The 16,761-nt window shown below is 40.6% G+C and overlaps 1 protein-coding gene across 2 annotated transcripts in view; it reads right to left on the bottom strand.

The window, feature by feature from the left end:
- PRKG2 (protein kinase cGMP-dependent 2) overlaps positions 1-16,761 on the bottom strand; it is a 101,010-nt gene that overhangs the window by 11,972 nt on the left and 72,277 nt on the right. For both annotated transcript variants that reach the window (XM_004703223.3, XM_045284156.1), the window contains 2 exons: positions 7,442-7,605; positions 3,652-3,774 (listed from right to left, as the gene is read on the bottom strand). In XM_004703223.3, the coding sequence (XP_004703280.1) occupies positions 3,652-3,774; positions 7,442-7,605 (287 nt within the window). The remainder of the gene's footprint in view (positions 1-3,651; positions 3,775-7,441; positions 7,606-16,761) is intronic.

Genomic DNA, 16,761 nt, shown 5'->3' with positions numbered 1-16,761 from the left:
GGTAAACGTCTGTTTGATATTTTCTGCTTTAAGCCAAGGACCGTATGACATCATCAATAATTCTTCATTTCATATCCACTTCTGAATCAGGCTCAACTTTGCGGCAGTTTTCTGTCACTGTACTGTGGCAGCATCATCAGAACAAAAAATCTTACCATAGTGAATGAGTGGGGGAGTGCAGAGTGGAGACAAATCTCATTTGCAGGCCACTGGAGATCCCTTTGCATAGGGGTCTCGGGGAGGAGACGAGGCAGCCAGGGTGTGATGTAGCAATGATGAAAAATACAATTATCCTCTAGTTCCTAAATGCTACTTCCCCGCCCCCCACTATCATGATCCGAATTCTACTTTGCAAGTCTGGCTAGACCAGAGGATGTACAGTGGTACAGATAGGAACTGGAAACAGGGAATCCATGGTAGGTGATCCCTTCAGGACCAGTGGTGTGAGTGGCGATACTGGGAGTATAGAGGGAGAGTGGGTTGGAAAGGGGGAACCAATTACAAGGACCTATATGTGACCTCCTTCCTGGAGGACGGACAACAGAAAAGTGGGTGAAGGGAGACATCGGACAGGGCAAGATATGACAAAATAATAATTTAATAAATTATCAAGGGCTCATAAGGGAGAGGGGAGCAGGGAGGGAGGGGAAAAATGAGGACCTTAAGTGGAGAGCAAATGTTTTGAGAATGATGAGGGCAACGAATGTACAAATGTGCTTTACACAATTGGTGTATGTATGGATTGTGATAGAGTTGTATGAGCCCCTAATAAAATGATTAAAAATAAATAAATAAAATTACTTTCTTTAAAATTTCACATGAATGTGCTATTAATGACATTGCTCTAGAATTTCCACATTCTGTTGGCTCACCTTTCTTTGGAATAGACAAACACATAGTAGCTGTCTGCTAAATGTCCCATCATGGTGCATTAATGAGTGCATCCATTGGTACATCCACTCGTTGAAACATCACAATTGACACGTCGTCCGTTCCTGAAGCCTCATTTTTCACCCATGCCTTCAGTCTACCTTCAGTGCCTTATTGCAGTAAGTACCATGAGTTCTTGGACATCTGCAACCATCTGAAATGGTTGAACGCTGAGTAACCTCTTTTTGGTATAGTGATTGTGTAGTTTTTCCATCTTTATTTGATGTTCCTTTATTTTTCAAAATTTTGCCAATAGAATTCTTCACTATTGCTCTTTGAAGTTCGAGTCCTTGATTCCGTTCTCGCAGCTTGAGAAATGCTAAGTGTGGTCTTCCTTTAGGTTTTCTAGCACTTGTTTTTCACATTCCATTCTCTCGACTGGCCCTTTGAAATCTTGTGTAGACCTCTTTTTATTTCATCGTTTCTTCCTTTCGTGAGCAAATTTCAGAGTTTCTTCTGACATCACATCCAAGACTCCTTATTCCAATTATCAATGCATCCTGATTAGATACACGATCAATTTTAGACTGCAGAAGTTGATCAATGTGGAGGGAAATTTCTTAATAGGGCTTTTCTACCCATGTCTCTGTAACTCCCCTGGGTGGGACAATACAAATAGGATTGGTCAATTTTCAGTATCACTCCCTGGCTATTAAGGATAAGCCTTCTCGGAAGCGGCGAGAGAAAGCTCAAGGCGTCAGCAGATCTCTGTGTGAAGTGGCCGCGGCTGAGACTGGAGGCGCCAGATTATGGCATGGAGACGGCCGTGCAGAGCAAGAGAAGCAATGGTGAGAATACAGGACTGGGAGGCAGAGCAACGAGTGGGCTTCCTGTCCACTGATGGAGGTAGTGGCGAAAGGACCACGTGACTGAGAAGCTGAGGACCAGAGAGAGACTTGGCTGCTGGCTGAGGAGAAGTTTTGCTGTGGTCCAAAGACTCTATTGTTACAGTTTCCTGATCCTAACTTTTAGTAATCTATTAATATCCGTAATAAGCCCCCGTAATTGTGAGCATTATCTATGAGCTCTGTGTGGCCATTGCAATGAATTACTGAACCCAGCAGAGAAGCAGTGTTGTGGGAAGACCAGTTGGTATCAGAGTAAGTAAAGAAGGATGGAGTGTGGACCCATGTCTCTTGACAAGAGGGAAGTCAAAGGCGGTCAAGTAGAGCTTCCCACATGGTTTACTGCAATACAAATCTTGAATTTCTTCACATTTAGTAGTAGTGGTTGGTGTAAAGTGGAATAATCGTCATATGAACTGGTCCTCCTTATAAGTCTATGGATATTAATAATATCACCAAGAGTAGAGTGCTTCAGAAAAGACCAAGCAATGCTCTTATTGACGACGAATGCAGCCACTCTTCTGTCAGATTGTTGTACTGTACTGACTTGCATTTCACTTTGACACAGAACACTATGCAGCTGGGGTTTCAAATCCCAGCAGGGTCCCCCACAATGGTCAGTTTTCAGACAAAGACAAAGCAAGAATGACTTCTGAAAACTGAACCAGTGGACACTCATGACCCACAGTGGGCGGAACACTGTCTGGTACAGTGTGAGGACACGAGACACGAGGACACGAGACCTCTGAGTGAAAGGCACTCAAAATACCACTGGCAGAGAACTATCTACTCCAAGCAGAGTGGATCTTAATGGCACAAATGGAGTAAATCATTTTAGACCTACATTTGCTGATGTGGCTCGACTCACAATGGTAAGAAACAGTGGCATCATCTATTAATAAATGGAATGTGGCATTTAAAATGTTTAAGTCAAGGAAAATTAATTAGAATTTGTCAAAAATGAAAGGGAATGTGTGACGACAGATATCCTCGGTGAGGTGTGATCTAGTTGGTTCGGATTCAAAGTGACCCCATGTACAATAGAGTGAAATGCCCCCTGGTCATGCACCATCCTCTCCATCACTATCATATTAGAGCTCATCATTGCAGCCACTGCGGTAAGCCATCTCACTAAGGGTCTGCCTCTTATCTGCTGACCCTTCACTTTACGAAGTATCACATCCTTCTCTAGGGACCAGTTTCTCGTGATAACATAGTCACAGTCCATGGGATGAAGTCTCGCCATCCTCACGTCTAAGGAGCATTCTGGTTGTACTTCGAAAACAGACTTGTCTGTTCTTCTGGCAATATTCTTCTTCAACACCACCCTTTACATGTACCAACTCATCTCTGCTTTCCTTATGCACTGTCCGACTTTCACATACAGATGAGGTGACGGAAACCCAAGGCATTAGTGAGCTGTAATGAAGTAGCACTGAACATTTTGCTCTACAATAGATAATAATGATTTCCAAAGGCAACAGAAACATGTGGGTGTCTTTTACTCTGTAAACAGCTACTATGATTCTGAAAGAGGCACAAATCATTCACATTGGATTACTAACATAAAGGTTGGAAGCGTGAACCCACTTAGTGGTGCAGCCTAAGGATTTCAGCCAAGGCAACCCTATGGTGTTCAATTCTCCTCTATAACACAGGATTAACATGATTTGGAATTGATTTAATGGAAACATATATCATATTTTGTTTTGGTGATTCTGTCTTAAGTTAGACTGCAAAAGAAAAAAAATACACAAAATACAAACTGAACATGCACCCAATTTTAAAATGCGTGAACACAGAAATTGTAAGCCTTCACATGTTCCTCAAGACAAGGAGTGGCTTGAGTTCCTACGGCTAGAATTGTCATTCTCACCTACAAAGCCTCCGAATCAAATCCTCTGGTCTTCTTGTTATCTTTCTGGGGAAATCCATTTTTTCAATTCCTTTGAGAATCAAATTGTAGGTCATCATTTGGTCAATCCCAGAAAATGGTGGGCTAAGGAAAGTTCAAAACCGAACAGGTTAGAAATAGAGTCTAAAGGGCATGCGGAAAGGCATCATTTATTCCCTTCCTCCCTTTCTCTCTTTCTTCTTTACCTTCTTGAGTTATTTTATAATAAATATGGAGATATGCTTGAAAATCATTCATTTCATAGCACGTATCAAATCACACTTTAAACACAGGTTTTCACGTGGTGAGACTAAGAAAAGAACAGTAAATTAGGGTGTAGAGAGTGACAGAGAGGAGTATGACTTTAAGACAGGATAGGAAGAAAGCCTTTCTGATAAGTTGATAAAGAGAATGTGAATGTGAATGAAGAGGGTGAGTAAATGAACTAACTCGATGCCTGGGGGTACAGCAACTATGAAGTCTGCAGTGGGCAAGGGGTGCTCCTGGCAGACACAAAGACAGTGTGCGTAGATGGATGGGGTGAGGAGGAAGGCACTATAGGACCTGACGGTGACATGGGCTCTGGTCAGAATTTGAGGAACCCTGGTGGTGTAGTGGTTATGCATTGGGCTGCCAACCACAAGGTCAGCCATTTGAAACCACCAGCCAGCTCCAGGGGAGAACGAAGAGGCCCCCTACACCTGTACAGAGTTACGGTCTAGGAAACCCACAAGGGTGGTTCTACCCTATCTTATGGGGCTGCTGTGAGTTGGCATCAGCTCGATGGCAGTACGTTGGAGTAGTAGGAATTGGGGCCTATATTTAAAACAAAGGCTCGGACTTATTACAGCTAAGGGAAGTTGCTTTTCTCTCTGTTGGTTGGTTGTTTATGTGGGGAATAAGCTGGTGGTGGTCAGCATCGTAGTGGCGGGGATGAAAAGCCCAGAACAATGGGTGGTTGTGGTACTGGTGAAGGTGGTGAGGTATGGTTGGTTTCTTGATCTACTTAGAAAGTAAAGCCCACCAACTTGCTAAATGGTAAAATGTGGCACATGGATGGAAGAAATGAAAAATAATGCTAATGTATTGTGGTCTAGGTGCCTATATGGATGGACTTGTCATTTATTGAAAGGAGAGAGGACTTGGTGACAAGCAAGTGGATTGTGGTAAGGGGGGAGTAAGAGTTATGTTCTGAGCCAGCAGTTATACTTATGTATCTACATCCAAGGGAAAGTTCAAGACTCAGGCATGATTCGGGATAATCATCAAATAGGAGTTATGGCCATGGTCTTTAAACCATCAGGGAGGGAGTAGACCAAAAGGAAGTCAAGGACCAATGTTGAACGATTAGAGGATCAAACCATGGAGAGTGAGCAGGAGCCAACAGTACAGGAAGAGCAGTGAGAGTGGGGAAAGCCGTAGGACAAACAGAGAATTCCTAAGGAATGTTACTGAAAGAATAAGAAGGTAACTGAGAAATGACAACTAGATTTGATAACATTTACAAGAAGACATTGTGCTTTTAAAAAAAATGCTTTACCATCTATCATATTAAATTGTTTAATGTTGTAAAATTAAGTTCAACTTTGGGAAACTAATCTGCTGAATCTAGGATATATGTGAGACCATTTGATAGTGAGAGCTTACATACTTGGGGAAAAACTTCAAACAATGTCAATGCACCAACTTTTCAGTCATCTGTGCGTCTTTTGTCAGACATGAGGTAGGGCACAAAATCATTACTGTGATGCTTTCGTTTATTTTTTATATGACAGCTATCCTGTGTGTATTTTTTGTTTTTTTACTTTTAACGTTATTTTATTTACCAATTGACTTTCAGGGCATTCAAAATGATCTTTTCTTCAGTCTGTCCCTTAACACCATTATAAAAATAATCTCATGATTTCATTTTTTAAATTATTATTTATAACAGATCAAGGACATCTGAGCACCTCCAATAAATGCGTCTCGTTTTGTTTTTCCTTTGTCTTCCTTATTCCCTTACTCCGCTTTCCTACCCCATTTCGGAAGCCCAGTGGCGCAGCAGCAGGTGTGACTTGAGTTGCTAACTGAGGTCAGAGGTTAGACTCGCCAACAGCTGCTCCATGGAGGAGAGATGAGGCAGTCTGGTTCTGGGAAAATTCACCATGTTGGAGACCCTCTGGGGCAGTTCAGCTCTGTTAGATGGGGTCACAATGGGTCAGAATCAACTTGACAGCAGGAGTTTGTGATTGTATTACCACTTATCCCAGCTGATGAAGGTTGACTGCATGTTCCCTGATTCTCTTGTTAGTCACAGAAATGACTCTGCATCTTGTAGAAATGCAGCTGACAATACTCCTAGGGCTAAGGAAGCAAATATTTGAAGTAGAATTCCTTGAGTCCCCAGACATCATTAGGTAATCTCTCTCTCTCTCTCTCAAGAACTGTCTGGGATTTTTTTATTTTTCTTCCTTAGAAATCTTAAGCAAGGAACACTTCAAATTCACTACAGATAATACAAAATAATATTTATAAATAAAGAAGATGAAGGCATCTACAAGTAATCAAATATTATAGTCTGTAGTGTATGAAGTTTTAGAAAATTCTATGAAATTTTATTTTTGTAGGTTCTGTGTGGTGATTTGTTTCCTCATCAAGGGACTCATTTGTGGTTTTTCTTATGTCATTCCATAGGCGACTGCTCGCAGAAATTATGACTGAGGATATTTGATCATAACGCAGTATAAGAATGTTCACATCTGTTACTGATCAATCCAGGTACAAACCTACCTCGCAACAAGAAAACTGATGTACTTCCCTGTGTGTGTGCCTTTATGCATTCTATTAGAAATAGATATGAGTATATGGCACTATGTGTGATATAGAAAGCATATCATATTTAGAATCAGAAAATCAGTGATCTTAAATCATTGAAATCCCTGACCATAAGCATAAAGCTCTCTGATTCAGTTTTCTATTATATGAAACAAATCATAATTGTAGTACAAATTTAAATCATAAAATAATAATAATAGAAAGCCCTGCCTTATCTTCCACACAAGTCCACACGGACTGAAATTAGATAGTACATGCAAGTGTTTGTAACCTTTAAAGAGATCCACAAATCTATGGTGATATTATGTATAGTGTGTGTGTTTGTATGTGTGTAAAATATTTGGGATTGTGGATTCATTAATACAGCCTGTTAGTCTCCTTGGGAATGACAATTCAATTTTAATTTTTAAAACCCCTGCTGTGTCTTATCTCTGTTCATTAGCACTTCTCAAAAGTAGTTGACAAGGGGATTAAAATTTAAATCCTGCAGTGCTGCACTCTCTTAGCATTTCTGGTTAATGATTTTTGGGGAGTATGGAAGAAGAACAGGGCTAAATTTAGCTTAGTTGATCGATAGATTTAATTTAACTATGATTTGATGTTTCTTTAATGATAAGAAATAGAGCCTATCCTAACAGTAGGCCCAAACTCCAATCCTCTCGCTCAGTCTCCTGTTTGACTATCAAAACCTTGTCACACACACAAAAGATTATTTCAACAATTGGCTCTGCCGTTTAAGAAAACCATAGCATTTGCTACACTCCCTTCTCTTGGCGAATCTCTTCTCATGTTCTATACTAGACGCAGGTATACATGTGGGGTAATATGAAGAGGAAGACATTATGTCTATAAATGTTTCAGAAATCTTCAATTGCTGAATTATATAAATTGATCCTTCACCAGCTCTTTTGTCTCACATCTCTGGATTAGCAGAACATAGCATGAAGGCACTTACTTGCCAGTCAGGAGCTCATACACAAGAATTCCCAGGGACCAAAAGTCCACACTGAAGTCATGTCCTTTGTTGAGGATGACCTCAGGAGCTACATACTCCGGGGTCCCACAGAATGTCCATGTTTTCTGTCCAGATCCTATTTTCTTTGCAAATCCAAAGTCCACCTGGCAAAGGACAAAGAAGCTGTCAGAAACCATACAACTAGTATTCTGCTGTAAAAATAACTCAACCCAAACCACAAGATACCCCTCAGTCGTACTGTTGACTCCAACTTACAGTAACCCTTAAAGGATAGCGTAGACCTATCTAGTCCTTAGGGTTTCTGAGACAGTAACTCTTTTGGGGAGCAGCCAGCCTCATTTTACCCAAGTTTGAATAGCTGACCCTGAGATTAGCAGCCCAGAATGTAAGCCACTGTGCAATCAGGACTCCTTATGTTCCTCTCCAATGTCCCATGTATTCTCTACCATCTTCACACAACACACCTTCCCTTCAAACTAAGCTTGTTCTCTCCCCCTCCATCTTTCTGCCTTTCTCTGTATGTGTGTGTATCGCTCCCTGAACTATTCTCCCGCAGGTTAGGTGTTAACCTCTCAAAATACCAAACTCATTACCACTGAGTTGATTCTGTCTCGCGGTGACCCTATAGGGCAGCATAGAACACCCTCTCTGGATTTCTGAGCCTGCAAATCTTTACTGGAGTAGAAAGACTTTGCTTTCCTCCATGGAGTAATTTGGGGTTTTGAACTACTGACCTTGCACTTAGTAGTCCAATTTGTAATTTACTATACTACCAGGCATCCTCTGGATAAGAGACTAGTATCTACATATTTTGTCGGCATTCATGACATGACTAGCTCTGTCTTAAAATTTTTCAGCATTTCTAGGCTAGGTGGGTCATCTGTAAGGTTGTGTGTGTATTTTAAATTGTCATACATCTTCAAAATATTCAAATGTAATTATTGAACAAAAAGCATATATAAGTGGAGGAGTATTGTTCAAACGTCAACTGCATTTTGTTACAGTAGTCTGGGAAGTGAACACAGGGACCATTTTTGAAAAGATATTAGACTAAGGATAGTCTTATAGTATGCACCAAATCCTCACTGTCTACTTTTGGCAGTTTAAGACACCCATCTGATCTTTGGTTGGGTTCTCTACTTACTCTGTCACTTGGGAAAGCAACAGACAGTGCCAAATGTAACCTATTGACTTTGCAAAGGGGCATTCGGCACATACTGTTATTTATCCACTCGTGTGTCATCTAGCAGCCGAGGCTTGAAGCTAGACCGCTACAGCGGTGACTATGAGAAGTGCAGCGTCTCGCGAAGAGTAGCTGTCGTTAGGCCCATCGAGGAGTCAGTTCCGACACCCAAGGACCCGATCACATAGAACCAAATACCACCTGGTCCGGCATCATCTTCATGGTCGTTCTTATAGCTGAGCCTATCGCTGAAGCCATGGTGTTAACTTATCTTGTCAAGGGTCTTCCTCTTTTTTGCTGCCCCTTTACTTTAGCAAGCATGATGTCCTTCTGCAGGGACTGGTCTCTCCTGATAACATGTCCAACATATGTGAAACTAAGCCACACCATCTTTTCTCTTTGCTTCCGAGGAGCATTCTGATGGTACGTCCTCCAACACGGATTTGATTTTTTTCCCCTTTGCAGTCAATAGGACTTTCATTTTCTATGCCAGCATCATCATCAAAATGCGTCGACTTTTCTGCAGTCTTCTTTAGTCGATGCCCAACTTCATATGCATAAGAGGCAACTGAAGATACCAGGGCTTGGCTCAAGCACACCTTAGGCCTCAGAGTAATGTCATCTCTTATCAACACTTTAAAGAGGTCTTATGCAGTAAATTTACTTAATGCACTGTATCCTTTGATCTCCTGACTGGTGCTTCCATGAGCACAGCAAGCAAGGTTGTGTCATCTGCATATCCCAGGTTGTTCATAAATCTTCCTCCAATCCTGATGTCACATTTTTTTCATATAATTATTTGCTTTATCTCATTATCTAATTATTTGCTCAGCATACAGGTTACCATTTATACTTGTGTATAAGCCGAGTTTTTCTGTACATTTTCTATGCAGTTTTGTGGTAAAATTAGGTGCCTTGGCTGATATTCAGGTCAGCTTATACTCAAAAATATATGGTAATTATGGTGAGAGGACAAAATCCTGACATGCACCTGTCTTGATTTTAAACCAGGTTTTGTTCCCACAACTGCTTTTGGTGCATATACAAGTTCTGCATGAGTACAGTTAAGGGTTAAGGAATCCTTATGCTTCTCAAGGTTATCCATAGTTTGCTATGGTCCACACAAGTGAATGCCCTGGCATAGTCAAGGAAACACAAGGAAACATATTTCTGGTATTCTGATCTTTCAGCCAAGATCCAGCTGACATCAGCAAGGTTCCACATCCTCTTCTGAATCCAGCCTGAACCCCTGGCAGCTCCCTGTCAAAGTGCTGCTGCAATGCACTGTTGTTGGATGAGCTACAGCAAAATTTACCTTGCATGTGATATCTGTTAGTGTTCTATAATTTGTGCATTCTGTTGGGTCACCTTTTTTAAATGAGTACAAATATGGATCTTTTCCAGCCAGTTGTTCAAGTAGCTGTTTTCGAAATCTCCTGGCATAAATGAGTGCGTGCTTCCAGGGCTTCCTGAGCTTGTTGACACATTTCAGTTGGTGTGCCGTCAATTCCCAGAACATTGCTTTCGACGAATGCTTTCAGTGGTTCTGAACATCTTCCTTCAGCACTATTGGTTCTTGCTCATATGGTACCTCTTGAAATGGCGGAATGTCGACTTGTTCTTTTTCATACAGTGACTCTCTTCTTTTGATGCTTCCTGCATCATTCAGTATGCTGCCCATAGACTCTTTCCATACAGCAACCCCAGGTTTACATTTTTCCTTGAGTTGTTTGTTTATGATCTGCTCTGTTCTTCCTTTTGGTTTTCTAACTCCAGATCTTTGCATATTTAAAAAAAAATCATTTTATTGGGGGCTCATATAACCTTACCACAATCCATGCATCCATCCATTGTGTCAAGTACATTTGCACATTTGCTGCCATCATTATTCTCAAAACATTTTCTTTCTACTTGAGCCTTTGGTATCAGCTCCTCATCTCCCCCCACCACGGCCCTCATGGACCCTTGATAATTTATAAATTATTATTATTTTTTCATGTCTTACACTGTCTGATGCCTCTTTTCATCCACTTTTCTGTTGTCCATTCCCCAGGGAGGGGGTTATATGTAGATCATTGTGATTGGTCCCCCCTTTCTATTCCACCTTCCCCTTCCCCTCCTGGTATCGCTACTCTCATTATTGGTCCTGAGGGGCTTATCTGTCCTGGATTCCCTGTGTTTCCAGCTCTTATCTGTACCAGTTTACATGTTCTGGTCTAGCTGGATTTGGGAGGCAGAATTGGAATCATGATAGTGGGGGGGAGGAAGCATTAAAGAACTAGAGGAAAGTTGCATGTTTCATCGGTGCTATGTGTCCTCCTCATGACCCTTCTGTAAGGAGATGTCCAGTTGCCTACAGATGGGCTTTGGGTCTCCACTCCGCACTCCCCCTCATTCACAATGATGTGATTTTTTGCTCTTTGATACCTGACGCCTGATCCTATGGACACTCCGTGATCGCACAGGCTGGTCTTTGCATATTCTAATACTTAACTTCTGTGCTCTCCAACTTTCCTTTGAAACTTTCTCTTCAGCCTTTTGACTTGACCATGTCTTCCATTTGCCTACTCTCTGAAGAAGAGAACTTTGCGTCTCCTCTAGCATTCACTTTGATCTTTCTTTCCCATCCTGTGTTTTTAAGGACCTGTTACGCACTTCATGTATGATATTCTTATGTCATCCGACAGATTAGCAGGCCTTTTTCCATTAATGTTGAATGGATCAAATCTGTTATTCAAATCTTCTCAAAATTCAGGTAGGATGTAGTCACTCTGATCTTCAGGGGTGAGATCCTTGTCTCTTTCCACATTTATAGACCCAGTGTTCTTTAATTTCTTGGCAATAGTCATGTTCCTCTATATCGTCCTCTAATTTTGGTTTATGCTGTCTTGTCTGTGAATTTAAAATGCTTCTTGTAACAAGTTTAGTATGCATTTTGCACTGATATGGCTTAATTAATGTAACAATGAAACCCTCTTCCCAAAAGGGATTACATGCACTGGTTTAGGAGAGATAGGATTCCAACACATACATTCTGTTGAGGCGCCCAATGCAATACCTACCAGTACTACACCAGTGTCGACATAGCATAAGAGAAGATCATAAAAAGCCAAAACTTGGAGGAGAAACATCGACTTCTCAAGCACGAGAGAGAAGGTGCTTGGGAAGGTGTCACTGACTAGTGACAGTTGAATCTCACCGTGACTGAAGAGTAGGAATGTACTCAGAGCAATGAATCAGAGTCTCCTCAGTTGTCTTTACAGGTCAGACCCCTCCCTCCACTTCTCTGAGACTCTATTCAGGAAATTCTGTGCACAGAATACAGACGGGCGAGAAGGCTGCAGCAAAAGAAGGCTCATTGAATTGAGGCAGTGTTTAGAACTGAAATCCTGCCCTGCAAAATAAACAGTTTGTTTCCACCCACAGAGCTTTCCAGCATGTATTTTCATCTCCAACCTATGCAGATATTATTTTAGTAAAACTACCCTCCTCCTCTCTCAAGTAAATAGGTATGCACAAATTGTACCTGTGGTTCGACATGTACATTTTAATAGCTTCATTATGCATGGGCTATCTCAATAATATGGCAATAATCTTAGCTTAAAAAAATAAATGCAGCTATAAGGAACCTAACTAGTCCTTACCTAAAATAACAAACACAGGTCATTGAACTAGGAACTCTCCTCTCTCATTTATATTTTCAAATATTCCTGTTAAATTTTTTAACTTAAATGAGTATCTTTGAAATGCACAACTTTACTGAAGCTTTTTCTTATTTATTGTAGAACAGCAAAGATTCCCTTATTACAAAAATGAATATAATTGAGCTTTTGATGCTTTCTTTTTCCCCATCATCTGCATAAAATGACTCATAAAGATAATATCTGAGAGATGACTGGGGATATTATGCAATTAAAAATTTGTAACCAGCTCAGATTAGCATATCTACTTATTCCTCAGAGAAAGCACCAATATGAAAATCCTAGCTAATTTTGTAAATGCTCACATTTAAGAAACAAGAAAGCAATGCTTACAATTGCCTTTATAGACACAAGAGATGGAAATATTACATTGTGTTGGGTTCTAATGCACAATAGCTTGTAATCTCACTTTTTCATTTCATTCCAGTTTTCCTTTTAAGGATGCCTGAAAGTTTATTAGATTAAAAAAAAAATATCTGTAAATGGTATATTTTAACTTGCATGGAAGATTTTATTTCTGTAATGCTTTTCAACTAATGCAAATGATTATAAGGATTATAATGAGATGGGAATAATTATATTAAAATTCTAAGATTTAATGAGACCTTGCCATTTTTTTCTTACTTTTTAAGCATATCAACCTCAATGGATTGAGGAAATGGATTCAGCCCTATGCAAATTCATTTGTCTAAAGGAGGCCAGAGTCTATAGTACCTCTGATTTGGTGTTGTTTTTATTGTAGTTTGGGCAAAACTTTACAGAGAATATAAACTTTTGATTCAATGACATATATTTTTTTCAAGTTATAATATCCAATCTCCTCAATGTAGCAACAATTCTTCCCACTTCCTTTCATTGTTCTCCATTGTTATCTAACTTTATTTGTGATCTCAAGCATTTGACTGCTAACCAAAGGTTAGTGGTTCAAACCTACCACAAGAGAAAAGAACTAGAGAGCTGATTCTGTAAAGATTACAGCTTGGGAAACCCTGCAGGGCCCTTCTACTCTATTACATTGGATCACAGTGGATCTAGGGTCAACTCTGAGGCATATAATACCACCTTTGTTGATTACACCATGGATGATACATCCAGGGAGCCCCAGTCATCTTTTATCTGATTCTTTCTTGGAAACTAAAAGTTAAGTTTCTTAATTTATTCATTCAATGCCTATTTATTGAGCACCACTGGTTAGCAAGCATAGTGGTAGAGACAAAAGGTGTCCAGGTGGTACAGTGGGTTATGCACTGGATTGCTAACCATGAGGTCAGCAGTTTGAAACCACAGATCACTCTGTGGCAGAAAGATGAGGCTTTCTATTCCCATAAAGAGTAAGAGTCCAGGAAACCCTGGGCCAGTTCTCATCTCTTCTGTAGGGTCGCTTGAGTCAGAATGTATTTGTTGGCAGTGAGGTTTTATTTAGGAAGGCAGGATATGTACAAAGCCCGAATCCTCACTGAGATTACATTCAATAGAAAAAGAAGATAATATGCATATAAATATGTATAATAATGTCAGATAGTGGCATTTGGTAATAAGAAAGAAAACAACACACATTCTGTAGAGTTAAGCATAGACAGTTAAAGGTTACTCTTTAAATAGCAAACGCTTCTCTGGGGAGGTAGAATTTTGAGAAGAAATTTCAGTGAAAGAAGAAATAGAGTTTGATAAATATCTGAGCAAGAAGGATTCTACCTGGAAGAGAAGTTTGTACAAAGGCCCTGAGATGTTAGTAAACAGGCAAATTCAAGGACTGGCGAGAGGGCTTGGGTAGCAGGGCCATCCGGTAGGGGGAGAGAGGCCAAATGGGAGGGAGTGAAAGTGCAGTGGTTGGATAAGCCATGGAACCCCTAGGTGGGGGAAGTTGTAACCATGCTGCCTGCTAACCGAAGGTTGGAAGTTCAGGACCAGTCAGAGGTATCTTGGGAGAAAGGTTTGTCTATTTCTGGGGGAAAAAATCACATTGTAAACCCTATCGAACAAAGTTCCACTCATATGCATGGGATAGCAACTTTTTTTCAGTAAGTCACATTAAGAACGTCGGAGTTTCTCCCCCTAAGAAGTCACTAGACATTTAAGAGTAGGGCTATGGAATGGCCTAGTTTATGTTTTAAATGACCCTTCTAGCACAAAAGAAATGATTACCTATCTATTCATGTATAAGCTCAGTTTTTCTGCACATTTTTAATAATGCCATTTTTGTGGTGAAAATAGTTGCCTTGGCTGATATTTGGGTCGGCTTATACTCGAGTATAAAAGGTACAGCTCAACATACTTCTAATTTCACTAGCAAACTAGACTTTCAAGAAGGGGGTCTGGAAATACTACACCTAGGCTTTTGTCTATTAAATTTCTTTTACTAAAGATGGCTAAAAATACGCTGAAAATCTGAAAAATATTCAAATATTTTCTTAATCGAGGAGGTTTTAAGATGCGTCTGACTCCACAGTGGTGACTGTGGCGTCCAGAAATAGAAGGGTCAGCTCTGAGGGTGACTGGAGCTGGTGGCCAGTACGGATCAGCTCTTCCCAGAAGTTTCCCTCTGGGCCAGGAAGTTTGTCAGATACTGGTTCTCTCGGTCACATACAAGTGGACACAAAATGACCCACCTAATGAAGCCAGATGATTCATGGAGCCTAACCGTCCAAAAATATGTATGTGGCATTTTTAGGGCACTTATTTTACCCATGTCTAGACAAGGGTAAAAGGAAATCTGTTTATCCTGTCCACCAACAACCCAAATTGATTTATTGACCTTTGGACTCTAAAGCACAACCACTGAAACGGGATAAGAGGGACACTTTTTCCACTGTATGGAAGTGAAAGTAAGAGGGGTGCAGGCTTGGGAAGGAGAAGGCTTTCATGGTCACAGCCCATTCTTTTTTTTTTTTTGGATCAGATTTTTTTTCCCTTTGCATCTTTTTTTTTTTTTTAACATTTTATTAGGGGCTCATACAACTCTTATCCCAATCCATACACACATCAATTGTGTAAAGCGCATTTGTACTTCATTCTCAAAACATTTTCTCTCCACTTAAACCCCCGACATTAGGTCCTCATTTTTCCCCTCCCTCCCCGCTCCCCCCTCCCTCATGAGCCCTTGATAGTTTATAAATTGTTATTCTGTCATATCTTGCCCTGTCCGACATCTCCCCTCACCCACTTTTCTGTTGTCCGTCCCCCAGGGAGGAGGTCACATATAGTCCCTTGTAATCGGTTTCCTCCTTCCTACCCACTCTCCCTCCACCCTCCCTGTTTCGCCACTCACACCACTGGTCCTGTAGGGCTCATCCGCCCTGGATTCCCTGTATTTTCAGTTCCTATCTGCACCAGTGTACCTCCTCTGGTCTAGCCAGACTTGCAAGGTCGAATTTGAGTCATGGTAGTGGGAGCGGGGAGGAAACATTTAGGAACTAGAGGAAAGTTGTATTTCTCATCATTGTTACATCACACCCTGACTGGCTCATCTCCTCCCCGAGACCCCTCTGCAAGGGGATCTCCAGGCCACAGCCCATTCTTCAATGGGTGTGGTGCCTTGGCTGAAATACCTGGATATTTAGTAGAAGGTGGACAAGATAGATGGAGGATATCTTTGCGCACATAAGAACAAGCAGAGAAATCCTCTGAGACTCATCTCCTATGCCACCACCTTCTTGAATCCTTCCTCGAATTTACAGAACCAGTATTTATGCGTATGTTTCTTTTATACTCCCCATTAAATAAATACAAACCACAACATTCAAGAGAGCATCTTCTAGTTGTATGTGAATAAATCTTGCTCCTAGAGGAGGGGTACCATATTTTATTCAACACCACCTACTCTTTTCTGGTGGCTTTTTTCTGTTTATGTTAAAAGATTTTAAATCATGTTTGTTAAGGGTTACAAGATCATTCAGATTTTATGTTTATTCTTCAGGCCGTTTTAATTAGGTGCTTTGCAGATCTTTTGTCATCTCATATTTTACATATATTAGAATATAGTTTTTCATTATTGGAGGATTTGATGGCCAAAATATTGGCTGGTGCAAGAAATATCAAAGGAAGATGGAAGGTACAGAGAGAGTCACGAGACTAGAAAGAGCCGGAAGATGATCAGCCACGTTGCGAAGCAGCTTATGATAGAAAACCAAAGCTTGTAGGAAGAAGGCCAAGCTGAACTGAGGCATTGGAAAAAGAAATTTCCAGGAATTGACTGAGTATCCGTGAGCTCTTTTAAGTAATGGATGGAATTCTGGAAGTACATTTGTCAATGCCAAGACATTTGGAAAAGAACTACCTGGCCAAATGACTGGAAGAGATCCAGATTGGTGCCAATTCCAAGGAAAGATGAGCCAAAAGAATGCAGTTATTGAAATATGTCATTAATATCGCATGTAAGTAAAATGGTAGACATCATTCAAAAATGGTTACATCAG

The sequence above is a fragment of the Echinops telfairi genome, unplaced genomic scaffold (assembly GCF_000313985.2).
Source record: "Echinops telfairi isolate 266 unplaced genomic scaffold, ASM31398v2 ScPeMD7_7468;HRSCAF=8506_0, whole genome shotgun sequence".
NCBI classification, from domain to species: domain Eukaryota; kingdom Metazoa; phylum Chordata; class Mammalia; order Afrosoricida; family Tenrecidae; genus Echinops; species Echinops telfairi.
The sequence above is the reverse complement of the archived record's forward strand: the minus strand, read 5'-3'. Positions and strand labels throughout refer to the sequence as shown.